We start from the raw sequence: 17,279 nt of genomic DNA on the forward strand, positions 1-17,279 counted from the left end.
GCTCCATCTAGTTTTTAATGCAAGTTCCTTTTCCTTTTATGATAAAGTATGGGGGCACCAAGTTCTAAGTTTTTTATACCCCCAAACTTGAAACATCTTCCCTTGAAACTATGAATAAACACTAACTTCCCATCTGTAACAATAAGGGTCAGAGAGTCCATTTTTTAATCTTTCATTTCGTTTCTCTGGCTCCATTTTCTAAAGCCATACCAGTTGTGTTTTGCACATTAAAACAGTTCTTATTAACACTTTTCTTAACTCCATCTAAATAACAGTATAATGTGATTCATTACGATTACTACCTGAGTTCAAATCATAGGCCTGTCACTACCAATGGGGTGGCCTAGAATATTTTTCTTCTGTAAGCCTCAGTTTCCCCACACGTAAAATGTATATAAATAAAATGACATGTGTAAAAGCTTGCAGTCAAATGCTCAAAACAAAATCATTCTCTATTCATTCATCTTTTGACAAATGTTCACTGCCTGCTGAATATATGCCTAGCACTATTAATTAATGTTTTCGGGCTTCCCTGGTGGCGCAGTGGTTGAAAGTCTGCCTGCCAATGCAGGGGACGTGGGTTCGTGCCCCGGTCCAGGAAGATCCCACGTGCCACGGAGCGGCTGGGCCTGTGAGCCATGGCCGCTGAGCCTGTGCTTACGGAGCCTGTGCTCCACAACGGGAGAGGCCTCAACAGTGAGAGGCCCGTGTACCGCAAAAAAAAAAAAAAAATTAATGTTTTCCCCAACTTATCTTGATAAAGTCTTTAGATAAATAAAATCTTAAAAAAGTATTGCCCTCAAAAGTATTCCACTTAATATGTGGGAAAAATCTACTTAAAGCTACCAATTTTTTCTATATTTGAAGTTATAGAAACCGCAGTTAAAGAACATATCAAATTTATGAAGCAGTTTTAAAATAAACATTTTTTACTAGTAACAACATTTCATCACTCACTTGATACAATTACTGCTTTGGATTTACTTTGTGGTTCTATGATGTAACCTATTTATGTGTCAAAAACGCTTTATGCAAAACTCAAGAACAAATAAAAAGGAAAAGATAAGTGACTGACAAAAGTAACTGCAGTATGCTGACACACTATGCCAAAATCACCTTCCTGTCAGAGGAATACAAGGCGATTTGTATTCCAGAGGAATACAAATTTGTCAGAGGAAGCTGATGGATTATGAGAAATGTGAAAGCTTCTTGTTCTTAAAGTGTGGGGGAGAGGGAGGTAAGGGTTAAAAACTGAATTGCAAAATCTCTGTCAAATGTGAGATACTATGATCTGAAGCACATCTACAGCACTAAACTCTCACCCAGACTTTTACTTCTAGGACTTCTTTTGTAAAACACAACTGCTATGGCTTTGCCCATGATAAGTCCATGTAATAAAAATAAATGATTATATCGAGAAAAAGGAAACTGCTGCCTATCGTATGAATTTCAGTTCCATTGTAAGCCTGGATGATAAAAGGCCTGAATATGCGACTCAGAGCTTCTCTATGACTCAGTTTGCTATGGGAAAATCACCTTCCTAAATGAAAATTCTCTATTCATAAAGAAAGTCACAGGACATGTAAAAGTGATTTAGAATGCAAGAAAAGGAAATATGCTCTAATTTCCAGTGTGACAATGTACAGACTTTAATATAATGTGCCAAAATCAACACTTCTGTTCTCAAACTAACGGTTTGTGTAATTCTACCTATAGCAAAAAACTGTTTTGTTTTTTTTTAAAAAAAGCAATAAATGGTTATAAGGGGTTAAGGGATGAAGAAATCAGGGTATTATTGTTTTATGGGTAGTTTCAGTTTGGGGTGATGAAAAAGTTCTGGAAGTGGATAGTAGTGATGGTTATACAACAATGTGGATGTACTTAATGCCACTGAACTGTACACACAGAAATGGTTAAAATGGTAAATTTTATGTCATGTATTTTACCACACACAAAAAATTCAATGCTATTAGCCTTAAAAATGAAAACATAAAAGAATAATGTGTTACTTGTTATAAATTCTTGCTCATCTAGGCTGATAATAAAAAACCCCCAAAGCAACTAAGTTAAAATAAGCACCCAATTAGATTAAGCAAACCATTAACATAACAAAAATATTCTGTCATTGTTGAAAAGACACTAGCCATGCCAGGAGGATATACTTATTAAATTTTATGCACACACACATTTATGGCCAAGATAATGATAAATTTGTACAACCACATCTTCATTAGCTAAATATCAATAGGAAAAGAAATCATGGTGGGGTCAATACATAATGCAGAACTGAAACCCTTGTTACTACAGAATCATCAGACTTGCATGCAATCTCCAGGTGTAGAAACAAAATACCTGTGAGAATGGAATCTGTATTTTGAATCTCCCCCACACTCTCCCTGGTAACCCAAACTGGGCCGATTTCCATTTGCTTACCACCAGTCCTAGTACGAGGGTGCGGACTCTCTCTCCTATTTCCGGTGAAATGTCATTGCCAAACTGCTGCAAGGTAGTGAGGAACCGTTTCAGCTTACTGAGCTGCCTGGCGCCACAGGCTGGGGGCAGCTGTTGATTAGCCAGAGAAGAAGAGGAAGAAGAGGAAGGCCCATTGCTAAAGCCATTGGGCGGTGAGGGGGCGCCATTCAAGGCTGTGGGTGAATGGCTCGTGCCATTAGTTACTGTCAGAGGGCACAAAATCAGAAAGAAAAAATAAACTTACAGAGAACATGCACAAGGAAATTACAACTAAGTATCCTTCCCTTCCAATCTAGTGAATTTGGTAATTTAAAAGCTGTTGGGCCTTTTTGGTAAAATGCTTTGACTTCACAGGATTACCAGAGGCTCAGGTACTCCATAACTAAATGGGTGGACTCCTCACACCACATGAGGATATCCTGCACAGAAGCTGATAAGAAATGGGAGCCGGCTGGAGCACAGGGACAGCCTCCCATGCACACATATGCAAACACAGAACAAACAGCATTTTGGATGTCAGCCTTTTGTCCCAGGCTTACATCAATATAACAGAACTATTCCTTTCTAAACTGCTCCCCTAGAGAAAATGGACATTTGGTGGAGACTAAATTTATCACTGGACATTTTTAATCATGTTTTGTACACACAACTGACAGCTGTGTTTATAGAAGTACGACTTTCAAGTTTTAACCTTATACCACCCAATTAGAAGGCTATTTTCTCCCCCTCATATTTCTTAACCACTTCTTTAAGGAAAACACCAATTTTATGTAAGAAGCCAAAATGCATACGGTAATTATCAAAGAGTTATTTCTAGAAATCGAAAGGGGATATCTCAGTCCAACTAACAGCATGGATTGGTGGTAACTTCGTAAATTCATTTGATAAAATTTATTTGAACGTCAAGGTGATAATCCGTAAGAACTAGGCTAGAAAATTTTGCACATTTCTCACCAAAGAAAATGTTGACTTTACCATGTTAGACCTTTATCAAACCCATCTTTTAAATATAATTTTGATAAACTACCTCCAACAATAGTTTGAAGATGTTTTAAGCACCTTATTATTCTTAAAAGGTTCAAGAAAATAAAGTGGTCTCGTCCCAAATGAGTACCAAAGCAACCTGTCAAGAAATGACATCTCACTAGGACCTCTCAGAGGAGGCATATGCCTATCATTGTGGCTTTGGGTAACAACAAACCAAATACAAGATGACAGGGTTACAACTTGGCACTGTTGCAGGCCCCTGCTCCTTACATGTTTGGAAAGGTCTTATAAAAGGCAGCGCAACACTGCATAAATAGCCTGGATGTGTGTTTTGCCGAACACTTATAATCCCAAGGATCTATTTTTGCCTATTAGTTATTTTTCATTCATATACAGATTTCAGGGCACACAGTCTGTAAATAGTATTATCTGAAACCAACGGCATTTATTAGTTTCACAAATCTTTGATATTTTAACCAGGACTTTCAGATGGATGAAAACAAAGCTATCTGCTATTCCTATTAAAATATACAGGAAAAAAGGGAAGTTGCTATTCTATCAGAATATTCTGTCCTTTCCTTGGATGACACAAAAAGCAATACACTCCACTGATTCAGAGCACAAGTCTAGAGCCAAGTTGAAATGGAATAAATATTTAATAAATGTTTGACAAGTTCAAGACAAGAAAGATGCTCCTTATTTCAGAAAGTTTTCTGTATGCAACTGTTGCATAGAATGATCCCTCTTTTAACTTAAGAATGTTAGATTTTAACATTACTTGTAAATAACAGAAGAAAGTGGATTAGAAGATCAGAAGTAACCTGGAAATAATTATAGCATATTAACATGTTCCAAGTCAAAATGAACAAACTAAAATAAGGAGCTCCTCATTAAGTCAAAGGAGAAGTTAACGTGGTAATGATGAGTTACAGACCAAAGGCAGTGTTCTTCATTCACTGAAATCACAGAAGACTACAACTTTGAAACAATAATGAAAAGGCAGGCAAATATTGGCAGTCATACAAATTTTACCCAAGATATGATAATTCTGTGCTCAATACCTACTCACTGGCATACAAATTATTTGTGTGGGGGGGTGGGGCTTCATTTCTGCATAATACATTGATGCTGGATCTTACTGTCCCTTAATTTTTATTTGCAGAAAAAAATTTAATTTGAACTTGAAAACGGAAACAGCAAATGCAGAAATGCCTACTTACACGTTGTTGGTGTAAATGAACTGGTTCTGGGAGCTCCTTGAGTTGTTGGGGGAGGTGGCATCGTGGGAGGAGTCAGCCTAGACGGGGTCTTCACATCCACAGGTGAGTCTGGCATCGTGGAGTGCTTCTCAGTCCGATCTGGAGGATGCCACCATGATCATGTTATTTTACTCCTTAAGCACCTCAGGGTTTTTTTGGTACCTCAGTTTTATAAGAGAGGTTCATCTTTTTTACAAGCAAGGTAAGAAATCCAACATCTTCTATCAATAAAATAGGCTTATCTACTGAAGCTTAAATCGAGACTTTATCATCCAAACCCCACTTAAGAAGGTGTAGCACAGATGGCAGGACCTCATTTCTAACTGGGTAATTTTACATCTTATTGTTATTTCTGGCTTAGACAGATGCTACCTTGGTAGCGTTATATGCAACAGCACAACTTCGCTTGAAGCTGAAGCCAACATTAGCAAGAGGTAAAAAATAGATGAGGAAGTGGGACGGTAATGAACCCCTCAGACAGCTCAGAAATAACACAAATCTTAGGCTGTTATGCAGGTGGGATACTGTTAGAAGTTGGCGTTTTGCAATGACTTTTTTGTAACACCTACCATCCCCTTTCCATGCTTAGTTTTCTAGCCTAACAGATGAAGCAGGCTATGTCTCCCAGACATAACCTCTCACTTCAATTTTTTTTCTGACCTGTTTGAAAAATCACCACTACATAAATGTCACAAAACGAAGTGAAGTTATTATTGACTTAGAACTTGTGAGTTTATGATCCACCATTTAAAAAATATGAAACCTGAGAAGTCCGTGCACCACAGCAAAGAGTAGCCCCCACTCGCTGCAATTAGAGAAAAGCCCATGTGCAGCAACGAAGACCCAATGCAGCCATAAATAAATAAATAAATTTTAAAAATAAAGAAATAAAATAAAACATAAAAAACCAATACTTCAATTAATAATCTCAGGCAGAGTAAGAATGGAAAAGTCCCAAATTGAGAACTAAAGATCTTTCTAATATTTTTTCATGAGTATGTGACAAGGAGAAATTTCCTCATTACCCAATAATGAACATTTGCACTTCAGGACTGTTTTATACTAAGTATACTTTTCCCTTGGAATTTTAAACTTTTTTCTCAATCTGATCTACTCAAAGAAACAGATCTCCAGTTAAAAAAAAAAAGTTTTCATTTGTTTGTTTAGATCCAATTTTCTACAAACATGTGTACACATGCACACACACACCCCAAAAAATATCCGAGGCGCCTCTTGTGGCCTCAGGCACAGGTATCTCCCATTTGGAGTTTTTGAAAAGTAACATAACACAGACTATTAATAAAGAATGGGTCTCTTAAAACATTATGATCACCATAGTGAAAAACTCTCAAAATTACTTGTCAATTATTAAAATGAAAAGCCCAAATTACTACTATGACAATTCCAAATCTACCTCCCCTTTATTCAAAGCAATTTCATAAGACTTGGGTTGCAATAGAACACAACTTTTGAAAGTTGAAATAGCATTGACACCGTATTAGGGAAGAATGAAAATAATAATCATTCTAATAAGAGCACTGTGAACGATGATCCAGTGACCAGTATCAGGGTCTCTATTTCTTAGTCTCTACTGCTGGCTGAATAACAATGACTGTCCCTATTGTGAATTAAGCGTTCTGAGTGAGATGATTGTGAAGATGCATGGAGAGTGTCTCTACCTTTATTGTATTGTTAAAATTTTGACCTCATATTGCTATTCCAGAACACTTAACGAGTACCAGTGAATAACTTGTTGTAGAGAAATGCAGAAGTTAGGCAGGTTTAAAACCACTTCTTTGATAGTAAAATTCATTGCACCATTTACTCACCTCAGCCAACCTCAGCAACAAGGGAATAAATAGCTTTCCACTTGTGTTGCAGCTGAGGGAAGAGGTACAGCAGCAAATACAAGTCTCCCTAAATAAAGGCAAATATTTCCCTCATGCCAAGGAAGGAGGGATAAAGGGAGGCTTGCCAGAGTCAGCTGGGAGATAACAGTGGGAACTGCTGGTCCATCTGGTTTTCATTCTGCTAACACTCACATGGAGCTGTTAGCGAAGGCAGTCCAGACCCACAGATTTGAAGCACGTGGTTGCAGAGAGAGAAAGGAAGAGCAGGAGGGGGAAGGGGAAGTGGGAATAACAGAGAAAGAAATAAATAAGTATATCGAGCAATAGAAGGAAAGGGTGAGAAAGAGGGAACAGACCAAAAAGCAGGGAGAAAAGAGCTTGGAAAGGGAGAAAGCTACCCTGGACAGTTTCACCACCGCCAAAAGCTGAGCCTTGGTGGGCACAGGCCCTACCTTACTTGATGCAATTCTTGAGCAATACCTAAACTTGGAAATGTATCTTAAACACGCTTTTCATTACTCTTTTTCCAGTAGCCCCACACTAAGGAAAAAGGGAATAATAAACCATAAAGTTGACAGTGGGTTTCCTCTTCAGACTCTTTTAAGATAGTTTGTATTTCTTCTGTCTTCCTCTGCCCAATTTTAGAAATATTTTTGATATATTCATAATTTTAATTTGAATACCTTTTGAATACCTGTCTTGGTCCACTTGTGTAACATGATTCCTATCCAGAATTTAATAATAATAATACCAACAACAATTATTATAAAATGTAGATGAACAACTTTTTTAAATTCCTGAGATGTTGTCAGTATTTTAGGAGCAATAACCACTGAGCCAATGAATAGCAAAACACCACTACTTCTAACAGGGGTATACACATTCTCTCTGGAATACATGTATACGTGTATGTATTTAAGATTTTGACATTAGCCACATTTCTGTGATGGCTAGCTTCACTCTGATGAAATGGAGTTCCAACCCAGAGGTCCTACAAACTTAGACAAAGTGGGACCATATGTAACTCATTCTGTGCTGTTCAGTGCAATCAATCCAGGATTGAAACAGATGATGAAATAACCAGCCAAGCCTAAGCCATACACACACAAAAACGCTCTGGAGTAGAGAGATTTAAGATAAATTCAGAAAATGTGTTTCAAGTATGCTGCGTTCTGTTGCATTTGTTTTGGATTAATTAAAAAAAAACAAAAACATTTTGAAATATATATTCTTGAAACTTCTATAGCAAACAGCAAAAGAGCTATGATTCAACCATAGAAGCATTTCACTCCATTTCAAATTAGAGGACATAGTAAAACCAATATTAAGTTATAATATTTCTCATGTAATTTTTTAAGTTCATGAAAATTATACCATTCTTGCATGTGATCTCTGTTTTTAGTTGCTGTAGGGGAAAGCTGACATTTACTGAAAGACTGACACAAAATGAAAAAAAAAAAAAGAAAGAAAAAAAATTATCAGATCAGGGAATTATTTGTTTTAAAAGAACTGACTTTACTTCTACCTTAATGATTCACACCACTTCTAAACAAGATCTTCCCTATGTGGTAAGTTTTCAACTTCCATGGCAAATATCCAACACATATGTACCAAAGACGGCTGATGCATGGAAGAAAATGTGGCATATATAAATACATTACCGATACCATTTCAATATCCAATTCAATGTCAGGGCCTTCTAGAAGTGGTATGTTTTCCATTTCCCTTTTTGTTGTTGTTGTTTTATGTGAAAAGGTATGGCATAATCTGCCATGGCACTTATTTTACTTTTAGTTAGTTCAAATAGTTCCAGATGTGTTTTTAAGGTAAGACGAATAGGCATTCTATATTTCCCTTGTTTACATACCATTCTAGAGATGATTGGTGTAAAAAGATTTCAGTATTGGTATAATGAATGGCACGACATTTTCTATCAGAGTTCATCATGTCAATTATAATAGAAGAAATATCTTGGTTTCATAGGTGTTATGGGTTGAGGAACTTTTTGGTCAATTAGTAGTTAGTCCAGAGTTAGTCTTATTTGAATAAGTGTGTGTTACAAAAGCTAGAAGGTATGCACTAAAGAGGATTAAGCCCAAGTGGAACCACAGTGCTATTAATGGAGAGGCAGGAGGAACAAAACTGGTACAGAATTTGATTTTTATTTCTCTGGAAAATTTGGCAAATACAGTTCTGACAATTGAGTCATTTAGTGACTCCAGTGATTGGGTGTGAGATGTTACAAGCAACTGTCTGCAGACTGGAAAGGTAGCCATCCAGCCTTCACAACACCACCACCTCATTTCCCTGAAAAAGACCTCTGGTAACATTCAATCCTGCTCAGAACCATTCAACAATGCCTAAGAATAAAAGTCAAATACTAACATTTTAAGCTGGATGTACTGATACAGTGGGAAGGATATTTAGCAATAACAGGAGAACTTCCAAGGTAAGTCAGACTTGGTTGCAAATGTAGACTCCTGACCATCAGTAGTGGGCCCTCAGGCAAGTGAGTTACCCTGAGCCTCAGTCCCTCATAGGAATGAGGATACAATCCTCTACCTCATCAGGACCCCACCACAGCGCCTACTCATATTAGGTACCAATACGTGTGAGCTCCGTTCTCTTTGACCTTCCACTTCACGATCCATTTATGGGTTTATTTCCAGTGTCTTTCCCCCAATTCTATGCTGTCTATATAGGGCACCCTGACATTACTCCTCGGCTTTTCTGCCTTTATCATGCTGTTGTTTCCTTTATCTAGAAGAACCTGTCCCATCTTATACATTATTCACTGCCCATTATAGATTCCACATCCTCTTACAGCTTTTCCCAGTTGCCCCAGGTGTCAACCACATCAGGTTTCCTCTGCCTCTCTTTTAGCATTTATCACAGCCCATCTGTACAATAGCTGTATATGTGAATGTGTATTATACACTCTAACACCCCAACCAGTGAAAATATTAAGCAACTTGATAGCAATTTTTTTAACTGCCTCCTTAGGAAGACATTTAAAAAATAAACACAACCATGGTTTTCACTAGAAGCATGGTTACATTCCTAATTTTTACAAATCCATTCCCTATATTCCCTATATTATAGCCAGTTCAAAGATAGCAACCCTAATCTCAAGGCAAAAGACAAACACAGAACCATCAACAGCATATAAATACATGAGGAAACAGAATACAGGTAATATGAGAAGATACTGAAAATCCAAAATTCAGTTCAACTGTGCAACCAACTTACTATGTGGTTTCAGGTAAGAATGAGCTGTTACCTCATGTCTTATCACAGGTGTTATATGAAGATTGCTATATCTGAAATACAAATCTGATCTGATCTACCCCCTGATTTAAAACCTTAGGGAGTGTCCCACTGACCACAGGACGAAATATATGCTCTTCAGCTTAGCTTATGTCACAGATACTGTTGAGTGCCTACTCAACAGCCCTTATCCCTGTCTTCCTGCTGAAGAGCTCTAATTTTGTTCAGGTACAAAATTGCGGGGGGGGGGCAGATTCTCCTTGTTTTACATTAATCAGGTTATCACATTCCCCTTATCAGCAACAGGTTTCAGAGGTGAGTGTTGTGCTCCAGTTCTGGGCAATGGGTCATGAAGGGAGGTCTATGGAAAAGGTTCTAGGAAAGACTTCCTCACTCTCTAAACAGAGACCCAAGAAGAAAATAGCCCTTCTTCTTCTGATAGGCACTACTGTATCTATAAGTGATTCCTTCACTTCTTTGGAGTCTACTTATCATGTATAAAACTAAGCATCCTGGAATACATGACCTCAAGGATCTTTCGCAAACTCTAATATTCTCTGGTTTCTTTTTCCAGATATGGCTTATGATCATCTCAAACATAAAGGAGACTACCCAGGGCTTCCCTGGTGGCGCAGTGGTTGAGAGTCCGCCTGCCGATGCAGGGGACGCGGGTTCTTGCCCTGGTCCGGGAAGATCCCACACGCCGCGGAGCGGCTGGGCCTGTGAGCCATGGCCACTGAGCCTGCGTGCCCGGAGCCTGTGCTCCGCAACGGGAGAGGCCACAACAGTGAGAGGCCCACGTACCGCAAAAAAAAAAAAAAAAAAAAACATAAAGGAGACTACCCAGAGAAAATATATCTGACAGTAAAGTGACCACTAGACTTCCTCTGTCCACATAAATTTCTATGTCCACAAGAATATGTCTGCACAGAAACTTTTTTCCATAAACATTAAAATTAATATCTACCTCTTGTTTTCAAATACATTTTCAATCCTCATTACTAAATCTCCGTCAATGATTTGGTTACAAAACACCCTACAAAATGTCCAAATTTCCCTGTTTAGTTATCATCAAAACACTCACTTTCACAGCTCAGGTTCTTGAAAGAGTAATCTACACTCACTTTCCTTATTTCCCATTCCACCTTACGTGTACTTGGAGGGGACACCTATAAGACTTTATGCCTAGAACGTTTCCCTCCCAGTACAGGGACTTGCCATACCCTCTAATTTCATAACTACCTTGGGCACCACCATGTTCTTTCATGACCTCGTACCCAAGATACCAGTGGCTGGTCCAGGCACAGCGCTTAGTCCAAGATGGGCAATCTCAGGAAAGGAAAACAATCCCAAGGATTGTTTCCCAAGGAAAACCGCACTGTCTACTGCCCTCCAAGTCCAGAGAGCAGCTCTGTGTTGAAAAAGAAGGCACCTAAAAGGCAGAAAGAAGCAAAGAAGTGGCAAGAGATCATCCTTATAGTGCTTTGTAGTAAAGTTCCTCATTCTGCTGGATCCTAGGCACCAGCTGCATCTCTAAAATTCCTACAGTTTGGATCTTCCAAACAATCCTAGCCAATCAGTCCCTACTTTGCCTAAAACCTAATTTGAGTTGACTTTTCACTCAAAACCAAAGAATCCTGACTAAAATAACCCTGGAATGTAGCATGGATGTATTCTCTTAACTCCCACTTGAAACTCTTCTAAATTGTTTCTTCATTATTAATACAAGAAACACTTGTATCCTTTATCTGGCATCTTTGTAGCAGCTGACACTGTTCAGGACTTCCTCCTTCCTGAAACATATTGTTCCCAGGATACCACTATTCTAACACTCTCCTCATTTTTCTTAGGCCTTCCTGCTCCTTCTCAGTCTCTTTTATGGGTTCACCCTTCTTCACCTCTGTGATAATTACTGTTATTTTCCCCCAATGTTCCTCTTCAAAGTTTCACTCTATACCTTTTCCTTAGTGATTCATTGGTGCTGGGATAGTTACACCATGGCCATTATGTAGATAACTTGTCCCTATAACTCTAGCCCTAATATCCTTTCCAAGTTCTGGAACCAAATATCTAGAATGCGACTCATTTCAACAGCCTGAATTCAAACCCTCATCATCCATCATCTCTCACCTGGCCTGATCAACAATCCATTGAATGGACTCCCGGATCTGACTATTCATCTCTGATCCATTCTCCAAAGACCTTTCATAATGCTAAGCATAAAATCCTGGTGTCTTAGTAGGGCACAGAAAGACCTTTGTGACTCATCTGGTTCCCATCCACCCCCATGCATTCAGTAACTCTTTACTGAACTACTATGGCTCTCCAAATGCCCCTGGGTCACACAGGGTTCCACTGCATTGCATCCCTTTCCTGAAATACTCTTCACCCCACCACTGCCTCGTTAAGTCCATCATTCCTTTAAAACTCCATTTGCGTGTCACTTCAGCCAGAAACAACAACCCTCCCATCTCAGGCTGTCCCAAACTCCCCCACATTTCCCTATTTCTCTCTCTAGTTCCTCTTACGGCACTGATCACACTGTACTTAGAACCAACGTCAGTCTCTCCCACTAGTTCGTAATTTACTTAAGGGAAATTATGACATATGATTTGTTGTTAGAGCCCCAGCACTTGGCACAGTGCTTGACACATAGAAGGTGCTCAACACATTTAATATTTTAAATGAATATATATTGCTATAATGTCATAATGTAGGCAGATGGGGTAGGGTGTCCTTGGAGAAAAAGAACCAGATGTAGCTTTTTGACATAAGAGAAGCCATTTTAGACCCAAACCATTTTGTGATCTAAGCCTGGCCACAATGCTTGTCCCTGAATAGGTCTCAGTAATTAATGATTTTAAGGGAACAAAGGAATGCAGGAACAGAGGAAAAAGCAGTCAAGAAACAATAGTTCAGCAATAAATCAGAGTCCTAGTTTCTCCTGAAGGGATATACATAACCATCTTATACATATCTTGGAGTTGTTTTACAGGAACTAAGGCCTCCAATCCAGGTGGAGGATGGTAAGGTAAGACCCCAGAACCTAAAGAAAGATGACGTTGACCTTTTCTGACCCTCGTGACTTCAATCAACTAAAGCTTAGTTTCTGTCACGCTCTGCCCCAATTCTATGTAGAATTCTCCTCTGCTCAAGCCCCATCATGAATATGCATGTAGCTTAAAACTCCCCCAGTTTTGCTGTTGGGGAGACACTGCTTTGGGAAGGATCTCCAGTGTTCTCCTTACTTGCTGCAAGTAATAAATCCTTCCTTTTCCCGATCTTTGGCTTGGTTGTGTCTTTTGCAACACCCACCAAGAGGGGAACCCAGTCTTCAGGTAACAATAAGGCATGCCTTTAGTCACAATTTTGAAACACTAGAACTTTCAAGAGACATGACAGATTTACTTAAGATACAATCATCTACATCTTTTTTTCCAGCCTTAAAAAAATCCTAAAATGAATTTCTACATTAAGGAACCAAATATAAATCTTTGAACTGGATTATTGAGTTCACCAGTTTTAAAATGCCTTTCAGCAATTACAATATATTTCCTAAAACCTTTTATATTAGAAAAGGAGATTTGTAAGGCAATTTATACACGTATGACATAGTCTGAAAAGCTCCCTTTTTTACAATAATAGTATCAGCGTAGTCATACATCATACATATGTACATTCAAAACAAAGAAAAAAAAATTATGAATCAAAACCAATTTTTTCCACATTTCAAAGTTTTCCTGTTGCTTGTCTATGGATTGGTAGGATTATAGATTATTTTTAGTTTCTGTTATCTTTCTTTTATTTAAAGTTATGCAATAAACATGTTTTATTTTTACAAGAAAAAAAAAAACCCACGAAAACCCTTAGGATAAATCACCTAAAATCAGGCATTAGGCACTATGCCAAATGCCCTGCATGCTTTATCTCACTTTAAAATCTCACTATGAAATTTGACCACCTTATATAAAGGAAGTGAGGACCAGAGAGGGTGGATAATTTGTTCGAGGTTACAAGCTAGAACTTACTCCAGGTCTTCTCAGAGTTCATTATCATCTAAAACTAATACTATTTTACATAAGATCTAGAAAACTGAAATAAAGAAACATTCAGTAAATATTAAATCTAGACAGCATTATACTAGAACTGCACCTTCCAAAACTACTGTACTAGCCACATGTGACCATTTAAATTTTAATTAATTAAAACTAAATAAAATTTAAAATTTAGATCCTCAGTCACACTAGCCACCGTTCAAGTGCTCAACAGCCATGGTGACATGGCTACCATACTAGAAAGCCCAGTTATAGAGTATTTCTGTCATCATAAAAGGACAACACCGTAATCAAATAATGGCTCTGAAATGCTACACAGAGGTGGATAGACCTAGAGTCTGTCATACAGAGTGAGGTAAGTCAGAAAGAGAAAGACAAATACCGTATGCTAACACATATATATGGAATTTAAGGAAAAAAAATGTCATGAAGAACCTAGGGGTAAGACAGGAATAAAGACACAGACCTACTAGAGAATGGACTTGAGGATATGGGGAGGGGGAAGGGTAAGCTGTGACAAAGCAAGAGAGAGGCATGGACATATATACACTACCAAACGTAAAGTAGATAGCTAGTGGGAAGCAGCCGCATAGCACAGGGAGATCAGCTCGGTGCTTTGTGACCACCTAGAAGTGTGGGATAGGGAGGGTGGGAGGGAGGGAGACGCAAGAGGGAAGAGATATGGGAACATATGTATATGTATAACTGATTCACTTTGTTATAAAGCAGAAACTAACACACCATTGTAAAGCAATTATACTCCAATAAAGATGTAAAAAAAAAAGAAACAAAAGCTCCGTGGGAGGAGTCCATGGAAGTGTCCATGCAGCCTGAAAGTGTGGGGATGGGGGAAAGGAGTGCCTTTGGCCTCATCCTAAACACCTCCCATTCCCATTCAGATGTTTCACTTGTTTTCTAGGTTGAGCTTCTGCATATGATTTCATTTGATGGGTAAAAGGAAAAATAAAAGTTTGAAACCCAATGACTAAGATAAGTGAGCTCTGAGGAAGCAGGAGAATAAGTCGCTCAGTCCAAGTAATCAGTAAACATTGGGATAACTATGCTAATGAGAACAGTGCCAAGGGTTCAGTCCTGGAACAAGCTGGTCAGCAGCTGAGTCAGCAGCTGGTCCAGAAACAGGGATGACTGCCTAAAGCAGGACATCATGCCTTTAAAGAGCATGAGTTAAGATGGAAGATGGCAAAAGAATAAGGTAAATCCATACTAATCTATCACAATTTCTAGAAAAATAACTCAAAAATCTTGTGTCATCTCTTATAGGGACAATGCATTTCCCTTCACTTCCTCTATAGCACTTAAGTAGCTAGTACTTGAAATATTTATCTTGTTTTTGAATGTTCCCCCAATCACAGTGTCAACTTCACAAATGCAGAAAATTTTGACCTATTTTGTTAACTCCAGCTTCCACAGCATTTAGAAGAGTGCCTGAAATGGTAGGCACTTGATAAAGGCTTGTTGAATGAATGAATAAAGAAAGTAAAAGCAAGGAAAAAAGTAAAGCGAGTTTCTGACAAAACAGGCAGAGACATATTAGTAACTCTATGGTTACCCAGAGTGGGCCAGAGGATGAGTAAGCAGACAGGAGACATGCTGAAAGCACACACTCATTTAAATGGAGTAGAGGCCCAACATAGTCTAAACCAGTTCACTCATTTTTGACAAAGATGGCCTGAAGCCCACCAAGAGAAAGCACTATAAACATTAATAAGTACTCAAATGGTGGTTCTAGTTAGAAAAATCAATTACTAATTTCATAAAGTGTGGAAAGGAATGTGGGTCTTATGAATACTGGCTGACTCCAGGCGTTAACTGTATGTATAAGCTCCTTAGAAATGTCATCTCGCCCACATCTGTTATTACCTTCACTCCAGTGATTCTGCTTCAGAGTCTAATAACCACTTCCTGGAGGTAGCTCCTGGAGCCACCAAGGGGATATCAAGCAGCCTGGGGTTAACTATGGTACTTTATGGTACAACCAGCATAGTTCCACATTAATCTGTTTTAAGATTTAATGTATTTTAAGATTTCGTTTGGAAAAAAGGGACCTCTTGTTTAAGAAAGACAAGTTTGAAACGGCTGGCACAGGCAACTAGCTGAATGTTTGCTGAATGACTGTGATAAAAACACTAAGGAAAAAACCACAACTCCTAAATACATAGAAAAGTAACTCCTGCTTGCATAAAGAGCAGAGAAAGACAAAGGCATCACCAAGGGCCCATAAATTGAACATAAGCATTTATGTAACACCCTGCTGCCAAAGTGCAGATTATTCCAGAAGGTGAAAAAAAATCATTAGATAGTGATCCAAACCTTTAACAATCTCAAAGTACACACAATTTTTTACTCCATCAAGATTTGTCTTATTTGCCAATGACAAAGAAGGCTATAGAGCCAGCTCTGAGAGCTGTCGCAGAAAAATGGCAGCATACACATCCAGCTGCAGTCAATTACGATTACCCAGATAAGACTTAGTAAATCTAGGCAGAAAATTAAGAAGGTGCGCAGAGTATGTACCCGTGACTAAATCACAGACAAGCAAATAGCAGAAGCTCAAATGAATATTTGTTGAATTTAATTGAATGTACTCTTAAAAATAACCAATCGGTACCGTTAGTGTAGACTTCACATAATAGGAAATGGGAAAGCACAGAGAGTTTTTAGGCAGCTGAATTATATACTCATTTTTATATTATAGGTATATGTGGAGCAGAGAATAAATAGGGTAAGAAAGGCAAGAGGACTGGATACCAAGAGTGTAGGCAAGAAATGATACAGCATCCAGCATGCAAGCGGCCCTAAGAATGGAGAATAGGAGGGAGATTCAGGAGACATTTTAAAAGTCTGTGTCAAATTCACAGAGCTTCGCAACAGAATAAGATACACCTTGAGTAAGTAGGAATCTAGAGGTGCCTGGCAATGTCAAAAAGCAAACCCAAACACAACAGGAAGAACCATTTGGAAAAAAGTTCCGTTACATCATAGTGACTTAGAGGGATTCCTGCAACACTCTGTTGTTCATATATAAAACACATTAAACATCTTCCTGTCCTCCCACAGGTGCCACCGTCAAATTACTCTCCCTCCTAAACGTGTTTCTCCATCTCCATCACCATCCTCGGGCACTACCATCTTTCACTGGGACATTTTCAGGAGCTTATCTTCACAACCCCGCACCCCGTAATGCCATCTGTTTACCATACAACAGATGGAATAATCTTGTCAAACACAAATGTATTCACTCGTCTAAATAACAAGCATTTATTCAAAAATATCTGAGCCATCTACAAAGTGCTAGGTACTATTTCATACAACAGGGAGAAGGCAATAAAACAAAGGGAAATCACTGCCCTCAAGAATTTTATATTCTA

The 17,279-nt window shown here is 38.5% G+C and overlaps 1 protein-coding gene across 1 annotated transcript in view; it reads right to left on the bottom strand.

Annotated features, from left to right (window-relative positions):
• Positions 1–17,279, bottom strand: part of RUNX1T1 (RUNX1 partner transcriptional co-repressor 1) — a 127,930-nt gene that overhangs the window by 50,300 nt on the left and 60,351 nt on the right. Inside the window, 2 exon segments of the mRNA XM_060287046.2 lie at positions 2,434–2,675; positions 4,680–4,817. Coding sequence (XP_060143029.1) covers positions 2,434–2,675; positions 4,680–4,817 — 380 coding nt within the window.

This window comes from Globicephala melas, chromosome 17 (assembly GCF_963455315.2).
Source record: "Globicephala melas chromosome 17, mGloMel1.2, whole genome shotgun sequence".
Lineage (NCBI taxonomy): Eukaryota > Metazoa > Chordata > Mammalia > Artiodactyla > Delphinidae > Globicephala > Globicephala melas.